Source organism: Heliangelus exortis, chromosome 1 (assembly GCF_036169615.1).
Source record: "Heliangelus exortis chromosome 1, bHelExo1.hap1, whole genome shotgun sequence".
Classification (NCBI taxonomy): Eukaryota; Metazoa; Chordata; class Aves; order Apodiformes; family Trochilidae; genus Heliangelus; species Heliangelus exortis.
In genome coordinates this window covers 167,123,717-167,143,002 of record NC_092422.1, presented here as the reverse complement: position 1 = coordinate 167,143,002, position 19,286 = coordinate 167,123,717, and the positions used below count along the sequence as shown (strand labels likewise).

Genomic DNA, 19,286 nt, shown 5'->3' with positions numbered 1-19,286 from the left:
ACAAAGTTTTCAACTCAGTGACGGGAGCACTGTCCTGACTGCTGACAGAGCACAGTGCTGGGTGGGTGCCACATGGCTGTTTGGTTTTGCTCCCTGGGTTTCTCTGCCACTGTTACTGACACACTTTTCACACGTAAAAGGGATGTATGGTGGGGCACCACTATGCTACCCTGCCTTGGCATGGAGAGGGGTGCGCAGCTATGGCTGAAGTTCTGAAGAGGAAGCCCAAACCCAGACTGTAAGGAAGGAGAAGAGGAATGCAGGACTTACAAATAAATGGATATTTCAAGGTACCAGACTGAGCCCCTTCCTTTCCCAGGCCAACAAAAGGGCTAGGAGGGCTGTGGAGGGAACATGCTTTTCCTTAGGGAAAGAGAGAGACCATTATGTCATCAGGAATCACCGGGGGGGGGGCTCTGGAGGGGACCTCACCCCCTTTTCCACCAAAAACCTGAGTGGGTTTCAGTCCTCGGTGTACAGCCAAACCTCGCAAAAATGCCCCAGCATTTGCATTCTTCCCAGGGAACAGGTACAAGCAGAAGTCACACAAAAAAAAGGTCCTTCTCTGAGGACACAATGAGCCTGTCCCTACATGCAGCTCTCCCTGGCCCTCTGAGATGTGCTTGTGCTGGCCACAGGCATCCACTTCCCACAGAAGCCCTCCTGGGGTATGCCCCAGGCCTGGCACATTAAGAAAATGCACTGGTTGCTCTCCTATGGCCCTTCCTCACCCAGGCCTGTGCCATCTCCTCTCCCTCACCCACAACATGCTACTGTCGGAGAGGTTCTGAAGTTGCCTTGACATACTGCTGGCTCTAGGTGGCCCTGCTTGAGCAGGAGGTTTGGGCCAGATGATCAGGAGAGCCTTTCTAACCTCAGCTATCCTTTGATTCTGTGAAATTGTCTCTCCACTCTCACAACAAAGTCACTAAATTGACCAGCAAAATGTTGGCCTCAACAGCAAATCTAGAGTTCAGATGCTTAGTTCAGATGGAACAATGCTTCCAATGTGTGTCCACTGACTCTGAGGCAAAGGCTGACACTTTAGAAGACTGACTTGAATGCTATCTAAAGTATACCGACCCCTAAGCTGCTCTAGAACACCAAGTTAACTAATTCTTGGTCTTTCACACCAGATCTGGGCTGATGGCCACCTCCAACTAAAGAAAAGTGCTCACATTGGCTTCTTTGACTGAAGCTGGTAAGATGAAGTTTAAAAAGAATTCATTTTTGCACACATGATGTTCATGTGCATTCCCTATGAATGCAACAGTGATGCCCGAGGACCCTGCCCTGCTCTTTAAGGAGCACTGCACCCCAGCACAGCTGACAGGAGTAAATCTCCTGCTCCCACAGCCACAGCCAGCTTCTCTTTCCCATTCTCTTGGCACAACTTTTCCTGCAGCTGTGTGGCGACTGAGGAAAGTGTCCAGCTGAAATGCAATCAAATTTTTGCTGGATTAGCTGTCGACTGTATCCTTTTTCTGATCCAGTTCAACACATGGCTACAGAGACACGTACCCTGTCACAAAGAACTGGTTTGTGTGCAGGACAGAGGGATTACTTGTGGGCTTTGGACGCAGGAACGGCTTACTCAGCCACTGCTGATCTACAGCTGAAAGAAGCAATTGCAGCACGGATAGGAGGGAGCAGAGGAAAGGAAAACTGCCTCAAGGAGAGTGTTTGTTATCTGATGGTAGCTTGGGCTCACTTCTTTAGACCATCTACTACCAGGACAGAGGAAGACCACAAGAAGGTACATTCAGTACGGCATCTGCATAAGGCTGGGCAAGGACATACATTGTGCTCTCACCATTGGAGCACAACTGGAAGCATGGAGAATCCAGCCCTACATGGTGCTGATCAGATTAAGAACACGAGGTGTAGGTGCATATATTATCTGAATTAAAAATAAGTATTATAAAAAGAAACATACCTTGGAATTAAAGACAACATACTTTGTCTTACACATTTGTTCATGTGCTGAGCTATTTGATAGGATGGATGAGGTTGCATTTAGTGCCGATCCACCACAGGGAATTTGAAACTTCTTGTAAATAACCTAGAATGAGAGTGGCAGAGAGCTATTTGCTAAAAATAATAATAAAAAGCAAATTCAAATTAAAACATCAGAGAAATTGTGAGTATCTTGTCAAGTAACTCTCATCCAACAGAGAAAGCAAGCTGAACTTACCACTATCAGGAAAAATACCATGCAGCTTAATGAAAATCCACTGGTATAGCCAAGATATCCTGAAAGAAATTAAAAGGAAATCTTATGCAAAACTATTTTATTAGCCATATTTTGGTTTTTACTTATTTTTAAATACTTCATGAAAAGTTTGTTATACATTTCATATGTATTGTGAGCTTCTAGACAGGACAAAAGTATGTCCTGTTGATGCGGGAGTGTCCCATGTTGCAAGCCTCCCAGCTTTTGCACAGACCTGAGCTTTTCCTGGTTTGACTTACTGAGGAGGGTCACCTTTATGGCAGTTTAAGTAATTTTACTTCTTAAAGAGGCTGTGATAGTTCAAACAAAACTGAAAATGTGCAGTTGCAATCAGAGCATCACCCGGATTTCTTCATACAACCCATGTCAGCTGAATACAGGTTATTTTCTCAAAAGGAAGATCCCAGATGGACTTCAGTGCCAAAAATTGTTTGATGGGTTTAGAAAATACGTTGTGTTGCTACTGGCATCTCTGTGGACTCAGACACATTTAAGAATGCAATCCTCTATACTCATCTTACTTTGAAGTCCAGTAAGTCCAATTAACCTCACCATGAAAAATTTTGCAGCTGATGAGAAATGTTATTTTTTTGTAAATTCATTGTTTGTTAGGTTATTTTTACAGGCTACACATAAAAATACAATTGCCTTATGAAATGGAAACCCTCTTAACTCTATCTTTTAAAATCAATTTACATAATTGCATGGATGAACCAGGTGTATACTGAGTTCAACCATTGCAACAGTGTAAGCCTACTTGTTTCAAAGTGCTAAAAACACAGCTTACTCCTTGTCCAGGAGGCTGCTTAGATTACAGTAAGAGAATTTTCTTTAATAGTGGAGTTGTCAGTGTGGATCTTAGTGGCATGATGTCAGGGCTCCTTTATTTTACTTCATTTCCACAATGGCATTTGCATCTTACCTAGGTTCTTAAGTAGACATAAAGGGAGGATTATACCAAACGTCACTGCGATAACAAGAATCCGCCCATCCACGTACCATGCTCTGTATAAAACATTAAAGAGCAACCACCATGAGCACAGCTTAAACCCTCTCTGGTTTTCCTCACACTCAAGTCACCCTCCTTGACTACTGCAGTTACAGAACTATCTTTGGTCTCCTTACCCTACAAGCTCCTAAAAAAGGAGACATGGGGGCCACAGCTGAAATTTGTAGAGTCATTAAGTACCCAGTGCTTCAAACATGTCACTGCCCTGCCTCTGATAGGTCAGATTTTCATGGTCACTAGACAAAACATCACCATGGACTTCAGTGAGTGGGACTGAGAAGCAGAAGAACACCCTCTGTAACCTGATATAATCTTTCAGACCAGGAAAGACCAAAGGGCTACATGTACACCACAGTGGGGCAGCAAGGGGCCACCATGATTCATTTGCTAAAGCACCCGGGCATGTGCCTGGAGCAGCAAAGCAGGCTCCTATGGGTTGGCATGGATTTGCCAGCCCAAGGCTGTATCTCCTTCTACCAAAGTTCTTTAAATCTTGCTGGAAAGCAAGAAAGGGGAGAAGGAAAACGTTAATGACATTCTGCATGGCCTATTTCTACTTATAGGAAAAGCATCTCTACCTTGTTGTGCAACACAGCACACCATATAGCCCAATGCAAAGAATATTTACAGACATAAAGAAATACCATCCCTCTATTAAAGGAGTTGGTAAATGTCAAGGTGTGGTAAGTGGCAGAAATCAAAGTACAATATTCTGCCATTGCAATATGCTGCTGTCAAAGAATTTCATACTACAGACATTACTTCAGTGACAAAATCCTGTAAGATCCTATGAATGCAGGGAAATATATATTATCTTAAACTTTCATTGTTTCCAAATTCTTCAAGTGTTGCTAACACAGTAGAAGTTTAGATGCTATGGTGAGAGGCTTGTATAAATTACAATTCTTCATGAAACTCTGGTGTGCGAAGAGAGAAGCCACAGATGACTCTTGCCTCGATTTTTATTAACCCCCTGAGGTATTCCTGTGAAAATCTACTTTGAAAACATAATGACCATCCAAAACTTAAAATCACTTATCAACAAATGCTTAAACTTATCTACACAATGTTAACTTCTATAATCTATTCACCAAAAGTATTTCAACTTACGAAAAAGTTTCATCTTCTCCCATTAGGAACTTTATGGCAGAGGGCAGCTCATTTTTCACTATGAAGAGATAGCTCAACATTGCTGGAGGAAGAAGATAATTTAGAAAATGGGTAAGACACTTTGAGGAACAAGTACAGAGAAGCATCTTGAACATCAGCATCTGATGACAGACGACCTCAAACTGTAATTGACTGCAAATTACTGATCATTCAGTACTACAGCAGTTAAAAGGGCTGGATGCAAAGTGTTAGCCACAGTTGTACTGAGGAGCATGGTGATCCCAAGATGTCACAAAGAGAAGGAGGAACCTGACTGGTTGGTAGATGTAACATTATTAAGATGTTCCTGGGTTTTGTTTTCCAATAACCCTCATCTCCTTTACCTCCAATGTTCTGAAGAGATGTAGATCCAAAGACAATCATTTTCCCTGGGGTACCGAAGATCTGCTCACCCAGCTTCTCATACACCATGCAGCCTGCATGAGAAGAAGTGAGGAGAAAGGTAACAAATACCCCAGCAAAAGCTGTTGAGTCAAAACACTTCTGATTCTTTTTCAGCTAACCACCCAACTGTGCAGCCATATCTGCCCTTTGCAAGTGAATAGAGAGCTCTCTTGTAATTACTAAGTCTGAAACTTGTGTAGGAATGTTGTCTTGACATCTATAAATGTTATTATTGGCCACCAATCATTTTTGAAATTGAAGCTCTTACTGAGGCTATTACACTCCTTTAACGAGTCTGTCTGTACCCCTAGTGACATCTTAAATTCTGGTATTCCCATTTGGAACATTAGGTTTGTGCCTGCACTGAGAGTGACGTGGAAAGCCTCCTCCCCAGAGCACACTTGCTACAGCAGGATCCACAAGTCAGCCCTGGCAGCCTGGCCATGGTGCCTTGCAGACACACTGCCTCAATTCTGCAGCTTCCCTTGCTTTGGCCAAGTGACCCAAATGAGGGCAGCCACTGCTTTACAGTTCCTAACTAGGAAGCCTTAGCTTGTGAATTCTCCGTGTGGTTTGTTTTTGGTAAAAGCAAGGGAAGGTATAAATTATAACTAAAACTTCTTTTGAAATATCTGTCAAGCTTGAGAAACTCCTCTCTTAATTGCTCTGTGCTTCTGTTTGATTATTTTTTTCCCGTAGCTGCAATTTAGGCTGAGAAAAAGACAACTTTGTAGAGATGGTGAGATACAGGAGAACAGAAAGAGAAGTATTTCAGATGCCATCTCTACAGATGATTTTTAAAATGCATCCCATTGTTTGGTTTTCTCTATGTTTCCTTATAGCTGACATTTCTGCTTTGAAGCTTGTATAAGCAATAAGTTTGAGTTTAAATATACCAGCAGCATAGAGACTAGGGCTTAGATTTGGGGAACTAACATGGCACAAATGTGTCCACAATTAAGCATAAGTACCTAATTTAATAAGCAGTTGCTGCCATTATACATGCTATAACAGTAAATCATGTGTGTCCAAATTACATATTAAAATATTAAAGCATTTTTGTGAAGATAGCTCTAAAAATTTGGTTTCTGAGATCGTTACCTAAGGAAAGAGACTTGGGCTTCAGAGAACAGTGACATTTAACACAGTAGACAACTTCTAATTTTTGTGTTTAGAAGATATTTTGTTTATTGGTACATTTCCCTCTGTGGAGGAGCTGTTCCCTTTTGTCTTATGCTTGGAAACCTCCTGCTGCACCCCAAAAGCTATCAGAAACTCCACACTAACCATTAAGAACAAGCTGTATTTCTGTGTAAGCTTCACCACAGGCAAAGATTCATTATATTTCATTTGCAGCTGGTTTTGTAATGGAAAGAAACTATATGAGCTGTTCCTTCTAGATCACTGGAGACATCATTTCACGGTAGCAGAATTCACTCTTTGTTTTAAGTTTTTCTCATTACAGTGATAATGCCATGACATAAACTCATGCTTATTATGGGCTTCTGTCCCAAAATATATTGCACCTTTCTATTAACCATAACATCTTAAATTACCTGTTTCCTTTGAACACACCAACAGGAGATGTATTGAATAAATAGACAGCAGTGTCACTGAAACCAAAAGCAGCCTACAAAAGAATGGAAAATAAAGATTACTGTAAGAGCTGATCTCTAACATTGCAATATTTAATGTCAGGTCATATTCCTGTTGACTCTGATGATTTTTATACTCTTACGAAAATGCAAAATGCCCCCAAAATACATACGATTCATATGCTTTTTGCAGTTCCACCACACCAGGTGTGCAGAATCAACCAAGTAAAACCCAGCAGAGCTGCAGAGTACTGCCCTTTGGTGAGTTACACCTCCCCATGTTGAAAGAGGCAAGAATTAAAATGTCTTTTCAGATAGGAATAAAGGTTTTATTGGAGCAGGAATGAGCCAAGTATGTCCTTCACCACCCACTCTCAAACTTTTTCTTTTCAAAGGAAAGTCCTCTATTTACAGACTCCCTTACCAAATGGAAGCATCTTAACCCCAGGCAAGCTTCATATGCTATTGGAGGTACCCAAATGATTCTTTAGGTGTTTCCCAAGGGCCACGGAGAGGGGAGAGTAGGGAAGTTAATGCTCAGCTGGCTTCTCTTGGGAATAAAGGTGGAAACCTAAAGTTTATACTTTGTCCAGGTGGGAACTGGTGCTCCCTCACTGATGTCACTCCTGATGTGCCATCCGTAATTTGACTTCACATGGAAGAATTGCAGGAAGTAATGACCAAACTGTTTGTGTGGGGAGCTTGCTGGCACAAATGATAATTAGTCAGTGCTAGAGGCTAAGTGCATAAAAACACATTTCCTCATTGCTCTGTGTCTTTAAGCCAAGCACCATGTGTGCCTTCCCCTCCAACACTGACACACAAAGACCTGATGATGTTTTCATGATGTGTGTGAAGAGCACTCAGACAATCTGTTGGCAATTCCTCTCTTTATTATGACAGTTACCCTCAGGACACCAAGAAAAACAAGCCTAAAATTTAACAGAAAACAAGCTGCTGCCATAAATAGGCATCAACACACCTTTTCCATAGGAATACATAGAAGAAACAGGATGCAAAGCTTCCCACTCCCCCCCCCTCTTCCCCCCTTCCAGCCCCCCTTTTAATTATTTTAAACTAGAAATACTCGTGGAAACTTGTGGAAATAATGGTACACAAGTTTCTCAGGGGCAGAGAAGGAGGCAGAAACATAAGAGGTGGTATGACAATTGGCTTTTTTGACAACAGAATGATGTTTGACAGCAGCAACACCCCTGAGACAGCCCAAAGGGAGCTGTACCTCAGGGTGCCTCTATGTCAGGGAGGTAGAGAATGGAAGGGAGATCGTACTGCCTGAGGTCACTCTGCTCCATTTCTTAACACATTTGCCAAGCCCTGCTCCTGACTGCCTTCCCTACAGAGCCACTACATCCCTGTCTGCCTGGAGACACGATGCTCACAGCCCTGCGTGCTGGGCTGCTGGGCTGACTCATGCCCAGCCCCAAATGGCTCTGGCTCTGCATGCCAGCATCCAGCATATTTCAGTCTTAAAAGCTCCCGTTTGTCAGGCACTGAGCTCATGGAGACTTTGCAGAGGTAAAAATAACACTCCCAACCAGCCAGGTATTTATCTGATCTGCTGTCCTTAGCTCCCCATAGGATTCTTACAGAGACACTTGGCATTTTCATTAGCCCTGTATGAAAAACTTGTTTGTGTTAGGACTGCGGTATGGACAGGGATCCTGGTGCCAGAACCACCCCTTGGAAAGAAATGAAAATGTCCATGCCACCCGCTCTGCACAAATTCAAAACAGAAGCAGGGGATCTTGAGCTGCAGTCCCAAAAGCACTCCCCTTCTTTTTATGTTGCCTACTTTTAAAGAAATGCTGGCAGTTATACAAGCAACCGGTACATGCAAAAGTCACCTCCCTCCAACAAATCCAGAATAAACAGTTTAGGGCAGGGGAATGATACAGTTCTGGGAAGAACAAACTGTTCCTGCGATGCCACGGCTGTTTGCTCTCAGCTGAAGCATGTGCTGTCCCCAGCACTCTGTGGAGTCCCAGGTTTTGGGGCGAGAAGACCTGTGAAGCTCCAGCAGTCACCTGCCTCATTGCACAGAACAGCTCCAACCCCCCCTAAGGTACTGGAGGGAGAAAAGCATGGCAGAGTATGGGATTTGCCACTCGTACAGTCTGCCGGCCTGCCCTGAACCTCTGGAGCAGTCAGGCTGTGGTTTCATGACTGCTTTCGGCCAGACCTAGCAGAAGTGGCTGCAGAAGGCAGTGTGAAGCTTCAGTTGTAGTCTCATACTCATCTAAGAAGCTCCTGTACCTCAGGCAAGGTTTTTCAGTTTATGTGAAGTGCCAGGCTAAAAGCAGAAGGCACCTTGCACTCAGCAGGCCCATATGTCTCTGCAATGCCATTCATCACTCTGGTCCTGGCTCTCCAGGATGAAAGCACAGGCAGTGACAAATACTTCTGTCATCCCTATGTAGTTCTGGACCATCTCGAACCTCCCAGGCCTTTTGTGCCATCTTTCTGCAGCAAGGTTTTCATCCTTTCACATATAGGAAAGGCTGCTCTCTCTTGGTCTAAAGGATTAAGTTCCTCTGAGTTCCTTCCTCAGTTTTTTTGCCTAGAAAACATGACACTTTGCTATGGAACTAAGTTATGCAAATAGAATGTGAGAGTATATACCCATTGCTATGTTTATTTTGCATGTCTTATGGCAAGAATATAGGATTAGAACTGATCCAGGTGCACATTTCACACTGCAGAAACTGTGAGAGTGGAATTCAGACTGAATCTACTTGGTTAGCACTGAAAATGCTCCTTTAATTTTTCTGCCTCTGCTTTCTCCTTTTGAGAGATGGTGCATGCCAGTGCTGGATAAAGCAACCTAGAAACTTTCCAGAACTGTGCTTCTCAAGGGCAATGAATGTAAGTGCTTCCTCATGTGCAAAAAAGAAATGAAACTATTGCTGGGATTCTCTTTGATTCCTTGTAAAACAGAAAAGGTTCTAAGATCTACCAGTGATAGCAGTAGCAAAACTATCTTTTTATGGGGAAAATGCACAAGAGTGAGAAAAAAATATAAAACTAATGGAATAAGTTTAACTCTAAGATTATTGCATTATGAAAGAACATTTAAAGCAGTTTAACTTTCAGGCATAACTACAGACACCACATTCAGATGCTCTATCTCCAGGCTTTGAAGGGGAAAGCTCTGCTAACCTGGTCAGTTAGGTCCTGCTAACTTCTTTACCTTTGATCTCAGCAGGCTGGTCTGCCTCCAAGCCAACAGATCTAAAGGCATTATAAAGCTAACACAAACAATTATCCACTTTTAAATCCACAGTTAGTTCTGTAGAGAATAGTGTTATTTACCACATAAAATCTCTACATTCAGGGTTGGGAGTTCTGCGTGCAGCATTGGTACATGTTTGCACACTCACAGCTTGGGCCAAAATGAACCCAGTCACCAGCACACATTGTTAGAAGTTTCTGTGGTGTTCACATCACTGCTCTGATCTACTTCACTTAAAATAAACTGCCTTTTTACATCCTTTAGAGCAAACACATTTCACTTAACTATAATCACAGCAGTTCTATGATTCAAACTCTCATGAAAAACCGCTGAAAGAAGAAGAGGATGACATTAGAAAAAACTAAAGCAGTAAGGAGAAACTGAGGTTGTTCCTTGGCCAAGACACTTATATCAGAAGAGGGAACAAGGCTGAGGAGAGTTAATGGTTTTTTTTCTGTTACAGAAATTTTTGCAGCCACCAGCCTGTGCCCTCAGAGGTGTCCTTGTTAGAGCAAGGGTGGAATATCACATACAGGTTAGAGTACTGTGTAAAATAAGCAGAAAAAAATAAAATAAACTCAGTCCCTCTGCATAAGAAGGATCTACATGACAGCCCAGCTACTTTATAGCCTAGCTTAGTAACAACACAATTATGAGACTTTGTACATTCTTAGTGTAAAATGGCTTAACTCCTTGGATTATTCCCAGATTTTTAGCCAATCACAGAAAACTGTAAGCTATCAGCATGGCTGTAGCTATCCTGGCACAAAACCCCAGAGCAGATGGCTATATGTACTGTTTTGGCCACCCCCTCTGCTGTATACAGGGCTCGTGTTATGCATTTCCCAAAAAACTAAGAAGCAACATAAGTTCTGTTTTTTAGGTATTGACATTTAAGAAACGAAACATTTTTAGAGTAATTTCTAAACTCAATAACTGTTGAAAAGTTCTCAGAGATTGTAAATTATTGCATTTCTTCCCTCAATGAACATTTATCTCTGGAATCTAAACACAATTCCCAAGTGATTTCTTAACAATTGCTTTTCACAATGAAATGTCTCATAGTGAAATTCAGAATAACACAGAATAACACTGTGTCTTACTCATTCACTGGCACTGCTCCATTTTTAAACTATAAAATTCTCTCTTACAAAACGCTTCTTTTTTGCTGGAGTTAAGTACTCTACATCAACTCTTTTTTATACTAAAATTTTGGCTCTATTTATGATAGTTCTCAAGGACTCTCACATAAACTGTAGAAACTGCGGGAGTGAGAAGAAAATATTATAGGTAATATATAAAGGAATATAAATATTCTTTTTCTTGGTTAGAAAAAAAAAAGAAAAGAAAAAAGAAGTAGGAAGTAGGTATTGCACCATGTTTTGATGAAAGCTCTGGAGATCCTGTGACACAAGTAAGAAATGGATACTATCCCACTGCAACTATTACTACTGATTATTTCCTGTGTATATGTAGCTTGTGGACAAACAGGAAAAATCCCTGGCTAGGCTCAGGTCAGTAGTAAATACCATGGTCTTTAGTATAACAAGCAGTGGCTTTCCCCCCAAAAAATATAACTGGAAAAAAAAAAAAAAAAGTCCAAAACTTGTGGCTAGCATTTTCAGGCTTGAATGCTGCAGCTGATTACAGCTGGGCTATAAATCCCTTTGCTTGCTGACAGCACACGTGTTCTTCAAATGCAGTGAAACTGCACGGGGATCAGCTACCCACCACATGGATACTTACAGAAAGAGGAGAATTCCTGTGTTGGCCAAGGCAAAAGCAAGACCCAAAATTCCACTGCCCATAATTGCATTGCTGAGGTTGAAGACAGACATCCGAAATGAAGTAGCTCCTGGGACCTGGGGAAGTACACACGGATGTGTCAGCAACAGCTTGGAATGGAGCAGGGAAATGCATCTACGCTTCAAACTCCACATTTTGCTTTGTATCAGAGATAAGTAACTATTGCTATGGAAACGACTTAATAAAAATCAGTTTGAAAGAGGAAAAAGCATCGCTGAACCCCTGTCACAGCTACACTCTGGTCACTGTCCTATAGATTTTGTAAACTGATGTAAATGATACAGGCAACACACAACCCACGTACTACATTTCAAATTTTAAACCTCATCTCTCACTATGCCTGTGAAACACCTTAGGCTCATGATTTGCATATTGTAAGGCCATAAAGAAGCACCAGAAATTCCTGCCTAATATGGGGCAGAGGGACTCCCTTGCCTCAGCTCAACAAAAATGCCTGGGTTTTTTTGTTTTGTTTTTAAAGTGCCAAATAGAGGCAGTTCAGTTGTAATTGTGTGTCCCAGCACTTTTGAAGACTGTATCAAAAGGCCCTTCATATGCACAACATAAAGTTAATACTGACAGGGAAAAGAGCAGTAATAGACTTACATATTCATCACATTTCTTCTTCTCCAGGTTGCCGTTTGTGAGACTTCTTCTGCTTTCTCGGTCCGAAATAAACTTGCTGAAAGAAGTCAGAGGATTTATTTCCAGCAAGTATTTAACAGAAGTGAACACATTAACTCTCTGAGAAGCATGTAATTGCAAAATTGGCAATGTATAAAAACTCTATGTGAAAAGAGGTTAAGCTCATAACTATTTAATGAAACAGTTTATGCTTTACTGATACCAGCATACATTGGACATCAATAAAGGTAGCACTAGCACAAGATCAGAGTAAATGTATATACACAAAATGGTCTTTCAGGAGATTTTGTAAAGCAGCAGCACCCATTTTGTGGACAGGAAAGTAATTTGTTTGTACAGACATGAGGAGGAGATGCTTCTTCAGGTGTCCTGCAGAGACGTGTGTGACCAGCACCTCCAGCTCCTGACCACTGCTCACATGGTTAGCATGACTAACACCATTTTATAAGGCAAGCAGCTATTCTCTGCTACTCAGCTGCTCATGTTTAATTTCCTTCATTATCAGGCCCTGAAGGTCCCCTGAACCAAGTAGACAAACCAAACAGATTTCTTCTTCTCCTTATTGGCCTCTGGACTCCTGGGTGCCAGACCAATTACTCCCTTCCTTGCCAGCCTTGGAGGTCCAAGCACCCATCCCACCAGGCAGTGGCGATGACCCCATCACAGAAGACAGAATCCTAACAGCACCCAGAGCACTGCTCATAAAATCAAGCAGCTACAAGCCTTAAGTGGGGAACTTGGACTGGAGTTGCTGTTGGACAGTGAGAACTGAGACCTCCAGGTGGCCAGGGATGCCCCCATCTTCCTCTGCTTTCTCTGAGGATTAAGACAATGATATATATATTTTTTATATGATTTTTGGGTCTAAATTATGACTGGTATACTGATACAGAAAACTCTGCATTAACATTTGACCCGATCTGCAGAAGGTCCAGGTGATTAGAAATAAGTTTTATTTTAAATTCTGTATTATGCTACCTATAGATTGTATTACATTGATCCTGCTTGTAGAAACCCTGTGCCATTCTAATAATAAATTTTGTGCTAATAATAACAATATCCTGATGAGAAAATAAAGCTTTAATTGTAACTAAAATCTAGCGCCCTCATCATTCTGCCAAGAATCCCTAAGAGACCCTGTCTGCCCCTTAAAAGTAGGGTGACAACATTGCCACCACAGGGTTGTTATATCTGGAATTCAGAGGAAAAGGAGGTGCTGCATGCAGCCAGCTCTGTCTGGACCATCCGGAACCAGGGAATGTGCTCTGCTGGTGCACTGCTCTGGGCTACTGGATTTTCATTGAAGGGTCTTTCAAAAATCAATATTGAATTCACCATACTGCAAAATTGAGCACGTCTGTGCAGGGACACACAGGATAACAGCTTTTCTTTCTCTGCACACTTTCCTTGTTGTATGTCCTTGATGTAGCCAAATTTAGGAACTTCCTGTCACCAGAACAAGATTTGCCTCCTGCGGCTGTGTCAGTATCCTTGGGATGTACGACACATCTGATTTGGATGAGCTGTTACGTTCTCACAGAACCACTCTTCAACAAACATTTTAGTTTGTACAAAGCATTCTTTCAGCTTTTCATCTTTTGAAGGTTTATGCACAATTAAGTCCCTGGCATCTTCGTTAATCCACAGATGGCTTTTAGGCTGCACTGGCTAATGCATCAGCCATCATATGTGTTACACACTTAACCAGGGGCTGTAACCAGGTGTCAAAGACCCTTTTTGCTGCAGGTAAATTAAGACAGAGTGCTATTAAACTTCCCTACTACCCTGGCTGTGGCCTAATTACTAGCAATATATGCCAGCACAGCTTCTAAATGCATGCTAAAATCATGTAGTTATTGTAATGCTGCTGACTTGGTTTCCACAGCTGGCACCCTGGGCCCTGTGTCTTTAACATTTTGTGTACTGCATACATGCTTTGAATTTATTCCTTAAATCTAGGCACAGCTGGCAAATGCATATGGTATTTTTGCTAGTTTTGTGGCAACTTTGCCTTCTACTCATTGGTCTGCTTTGACTTCCTTTATGACAATACAACCAGCTAGAGGCTTTTCCTGTATTTTTTTAACTACTAATTTCAGCAACTAATTTGCTGTGAAATAGATACACTGTGCCAGGTTTACCAGCCCTACACAGTTGGAATAGATAGCTGAACCTCTCCCACTGCTTTAAGAAGTGAAAAACAACCACTTCCAAGACAGACTGATCCAAAATTAACTTTCCAAAGCTCACCGTGTACGTTTTTCATCCTCATAAAGTAAAATCTCAACCTGGTCTTGTACAGATTCAGAGCGTGTGCTTTTTTTGTTCATGCCTTTTTAAAGCTCATCTCTTGAACACAGGAAGCACAGTGTGAACAGTTTGAAAAAGACATTCCAGCTCTCTCTTGAAACACCCTGGAGGCAATTTGTACAGGCTGGATCACAGAGAAGAGTTTTGTCTCTTTTGGATTTGTAAGGGCTGCTGGGAACATCTGTGGACTTTTTTTTCTTCTGTCTTTTATGGAGATCATGTGTCATTTTAGATTTTGTCAGAGTTATGATAGAAGCAACTAGCCTGCCCCTCTCCCTGTCCTCATTGCTCTGCAGGCAGTTTCAAGTTAATAATTACAAAAATAACAAATTTGTAGATACTATTATTATTGCCACCTGGTGTTACAGTTCAATTAAAATTATTAAAGAAATAACACATGATAAAGACAACGTTGATTGTATATAAAGGCAATCATGGTACTTCCCGTTAGAATACTTTTGACAGTCAACAGTTTCTACAGAACTGGTATCTTCTGTGGCTGACAAACTTTTTATTTCTTTCTGGGTGGGACTTGAACAACACAATTCTGATTTGATAAATTTATTCAAAGTACTTTTGAGTTAATCCCACATTAAAATGAACTGGGCTTGCTGTCCAGCCTCTCACCTCATGTAGCAAGGTAGTGCTCCTCATCCACCTCACATTTACCACATCACACTGCACATTTTTTTCTGTTTATGTTGTGAGATGTGCATGGGAGAGCAGTCAGACATGGGAACCTGGCTACAGACTCCAAGGTCATGAGGTACAAAGTGTCCAGCATTTTTATGGGGTGTTTCCAAGACCTGTGTCCCAGCCCTGGGATGGCTTGCCCAGAAAGCTCAGCAGTGATGCAGTGGTGGGAGATGTGGGGTCCACCTGACCTGGAAGCTGTGCTTCTTATTGCAGGCAACTTAACCTGCAAGTCCAGACAATAAGGTTGAGCAGGGGCCAGGAATGGTAGGTGGCACAGATGTACCATGACAACCTAAGTTTTCCATAAATAGAATGTATTAATTTAAGTATTGAATTTATGAACTTATGAACTTAAGTAATAACAAGAAAAAAACCTAGGGGGAATCAAAGAATTCAACAGAAAAAAAATGTCCCATGATTTTTCTTTTGATAAATATTTTTCTTATTTCAGGGTGGTTTTTTCTCCCAGAGCACATGAATGGGAACATATGTCGGAATACTGGAATTTCTAGTCAAACTGTGACAGGCATCTGCTCTACTTCAGAGATGTGCTTAGAAATGAGCTATTATTTGACACAGAATGTTATATATTTGACCTTTATAAATATGACATGAATGAAGTGAAATGACTGCTTACTCCATCCTCTCCAGCTGTGGAAATGTGCAAGGACTGTCTGTGCCATCAAAGCCTTGCAATACCCTGACAAGCATGAAATCCATTTGAGCTGTTTGTTGTCTTAATTTCAAAGATTTTACTCATCAATAAAAAACCATAACCTATTCTTATATGTTTCTGCTTTCCTGTTGTGCTTCATACATCACAGCTGAGTATAAGCAGCTTATACAAAACTTTTCAGGCAGGTTAATAAAATATCCTGGCCAAAACAACAATCAGCTGATCCTTATGATGCATGAAGCCTTATGGTTGGCTTGGAAAGAATTTCTTCATCTAATTCTTTTCCTGGTTTGATTTAGTACAAAATAGAAATTTAATCTTACTGATAAAGTAGTTTTAAAAGAACTGTATTTAACTATGGTATCCAAATTTAATTTATTAAAGGGATTATATGAGAAAAGTTTGATTAAGTTGATATCCACAAGCTAACAATTTTGGCTAATTGCAGCTATCCAAAAATGATTTAGCCTTCTCATATATGTTTAAATATAACCACATTAAAGTGATATTTGACAGTGCCTTAAACATTTGTTTGGAAAACCCAGTTTTGCTGAGATGGCAGAACTTTATCCTGAGGCAGCTTCTTGTACTGAGCTCTAACCTGAGCAACAGCAAAGGTTTCCAGGGCAGGCAGGAACAAGAAATGCAGAAGAGACCTTGGTCTGACTACTATGAAACTTGAACCAGATCTGGGTATAAGTACTGACAACCTTGTTAACAGAACATGAGGTGCTGATAAATTACTGGTAGCTGTAAACCAAACACATTCAGCCAGTAGCTTCCTGAGAGCATTGTCATAGTTACAGACGGTGTAAGCCATCTAAATACTGGTTTACAGGCAGATGCAGAAATGGCAAAGTTTCACAGTCAGGATGCATAGTTAAAAGTCACTAAAGCCATGCCTGGGATGTGATGTAAGTCTCTGTATCGATATTCCCAGAAGAAATTCAAATTCTATGTACAAAGAAAAACCCCCACCAATATATCCCTTCCCATATAACATCCTCTCCCTACATACACCTGCATATATAAATGCAAAAGTAAAAGAGAGAATTTTTTTCCAAGATCAATAAATACTTGGGGGTTAAAACCAGACCTGGGAATCAGCTTCTCACTGGTCTGCCTTCCCCAAAAGGCCCTTAAAAACTCTGCGCTAGGCTGAGCTTCAAAAATTATGCCCTGGGAGAAAAAAAAGTTTGAAATTAAAAGCAGAGTACAAAATCAAACAGGTCGAAAAAAAAAAAAGTTGAAGTCGAAAAAAAAAAAAAGTTGAAAAGTACAGATCTAATCTAAAGCTCAAGTGAAATCAACAGAAAAAGTCCCACTGATTTTGATGGACTTTGGAGCTTCACAAGGCCTCGCACTGCGTGCCAGGCAGCACAAAATAATTTCTTCTGTAAGCCTGTTGACCTCTTATTCCACAGAGGCAGAGCATTTGCCAAAAGCAAAAACATCAAAAGAAAAAACATCATTTCAGGATGCATTTTGCATAGAGCACAGAGCAGGGTCTGCCCACCAGCTTGTCACCTGTGCTGGCGTGGAGATGCTTGCCAGAGGGGACACAGACAGGGCTGCACGGTCCCAGAGTGCTGCTGGGCTGAAGCTGCACTCAGTGTGAGCTGCCTTGAAACATTTTGTTTAGAAACATTTTGTTTAGGGAACATGAAGACACAGGGATTTATAGGGAAAAACAGTCGTGTGTGGGATGACTGAGTGAGCAGCTGCCCTATGAGCAGAGGGACTGTTATCAACAATGTATTATCAGCAATATTATCAACCACTATAATGAGCTCCATCCTATAATCAAATGACTCTCTGCAGAGGGAAAACATTATCCATAAGGGAATGGAAAACTGTGGAATGTATTATCTGCCCTAAAAGCCAGGACAGGAATTTTTCCTCTGAGCTTCTGATGCTCTTTCCTCATCTCACATTTCTTCTTCCCTTTACAGGCAGTCTGGATCTGACCCAGACCTTGCCAGGCTTATACTGCTTAGAACTCCACAAAAGTACATTGTGACCTCTGAGGATCAGGCACACTCAGCACGCTCTTTCCCCACCCTCCATAAACATTCCTTGAGAGATGGAGCCCCAACACGATTTTATCCTGTAAGAGTTACTGGTGACACCAGCCAAAGCTCTGGGGAGCCACAGCCAGCCCTGTACAGCCACTCCTTCTCCTCCTAAGGATATAAATCCTCTGCTAGCTCCTGGGAGCAAATTTACCACTGTCAGCCCCTGAGCTCCCTGCCATACAAACTCAGCGAGCAGGTTCATACTGGAACTGTTTTGTTTTGGCAAAGTTGGAGGGGCTTTTTTTCTCGCTCTTGCCATTTAAAAAAAAAAAATTATTTTTTTTTTTACAGAAGTGTTTTGTGTTTCATTTTGGCACTTTCCATCAAAGCAATTGCATCAGAAAATTCCTGACCAGCTCTAATCTTCCTCAGTGCAGCTGCGCTGTGGTGGCACCGCTGCATCTGGTGACTGCCCCAGGACTTCCCCTGGGCAGGTAAAAGTGGATGGGGAGGTTGGCAGGCTGGAACCCTCGTGCCACCAGCCAGGGTCCCCTGCCCTCTCCAATGTTTGTTCCTTCATCCACTGCCAAGCTCCCTGTCCATCCATCCACAAGGCCATGAGAGCCACACAACTACCCTTGCTGGGGAAAAAACACCTCTTAACTTTGTTTTTACGCTTGAAAGTGAGTTTCTCTGGGTAGCCAGAGGAGCTGCTGCTGCCAAAAGGGAGAAGTGGCAAAAGAAAATGTTTTTCAAGACTGTAAGCACGGCTGGTGGCAGCCCAGCACTGAAGGAGGAGGAGGATGTGCTGGCAGAGGCTGCCCTGCAGCACCAGTGCCAAGCAGGGCTGGATCTCCTCACAGGCACTGCTGGCCAGCGTGCTCCACCTTGCTTTGCTGTATTTGAAGAGGAAGTTTTGTCAAAAGACACCTTCTTGTTTCACAGCTCACAAACCCCAAACAGAGTCTGTCAGAAGGTCTTTGCTGTAAACAGGATGGCTTGGCACCTGCTGGATGCTGGTGGGAAGGCCTCAACAACTGCTCTCAGGTGGAACAGGCTGCTCTTTGAAAGGACTGTACAGCTTGTAGGAAAAGCCTACAGTCCAGTTTAAACAAATGTGACATTTTTCAGCAATATTGACAAACAGATGCATTTTTAAAACTTGACACGAGTTAAGTATCTCTCTCTTATTGGAGTCAGCCACTGCCTGGTTTACCTTGCCTTACTGTGAATGTGGACCAGGACTACATCTGCTGACAGCAATGCCAGCTGTAAATCCCCAGGAGCTTGAGAGTGTGGGGGTAGCCAGGCAGGTTAAAATTGTCATATCAGAGATCAAAGGTCAACCAACCAATTTGCCCTAAATTATGACGTTGGTCTAATCCTATTTATTATTATTTCTTCCTTGTGTGCAAGAAGACATTTCAAATTGTTGGCTTTTTTTCTACATTGTATGCTTGTGCATTTTATTAGACTAATCTGAAAGATTCAAAGTGA

At 41.8% G+C, this 19,286-nt stretch overlaps 1 protein-coding gene across 4 annotated transcripts in view; it reads right to left on the bottom strand.

Moving 5' to 3' along the window:
- SLC38A1 (solute carrier family 38 member 1) overlaps nucleotides 1-19,286 on the bottom strand; it is a 42,852-nt gene that overhangs the window by 13,224 nt on the left and 10,342 nt on the right. For all 4 annotated transcript variants that reach the window (XR_011723907.1, XM_071733528.1, XM_071733530.1 and 1 more), the window contains exons 3-10: nucleotides 12,054-12,129; nucleotides 11,388-11,503; nucleotides 6,353-6,426; nucleotides 4,736-4,828; nucleotides 4,353-4,434; nucleotides 3,156-3,238; nucleotides 2,195-2,253; nucleotides 1,937-2,062 (exon numbers count right to left, since the gene is read on the bottom strand). Coding sequence is in view for 3 of the 4 variants with exons in the window: in XM_071733528.1 (XP_071589629.1) it covers nucleotides 1,937-2,062; nucleotides 2,195-2,253; nucleotides 3,156-3,238; nucleotides 4,353-4,434; nucleotides 4,736-4,828; nucleotides 6,353-6,426; nucleotides 11,388-11,503; nucleotides 12,054-12,129 (709 nt within the window). In the remaining variant the exon portion in view is untranslated. The remainder of the gene's footprint in view (nucleotides 1-1,936; nucleotides 2,063-2,194; nucleotides 2,254-3,155; nucleotides 3,239-4,352; nucleotides 4,435-4,735; nucleotides 4,829-6,352; nucleotides 6,427-11,387; nucleotides 11,504-12,053; nucleotides 12,130-19,286) is intronic.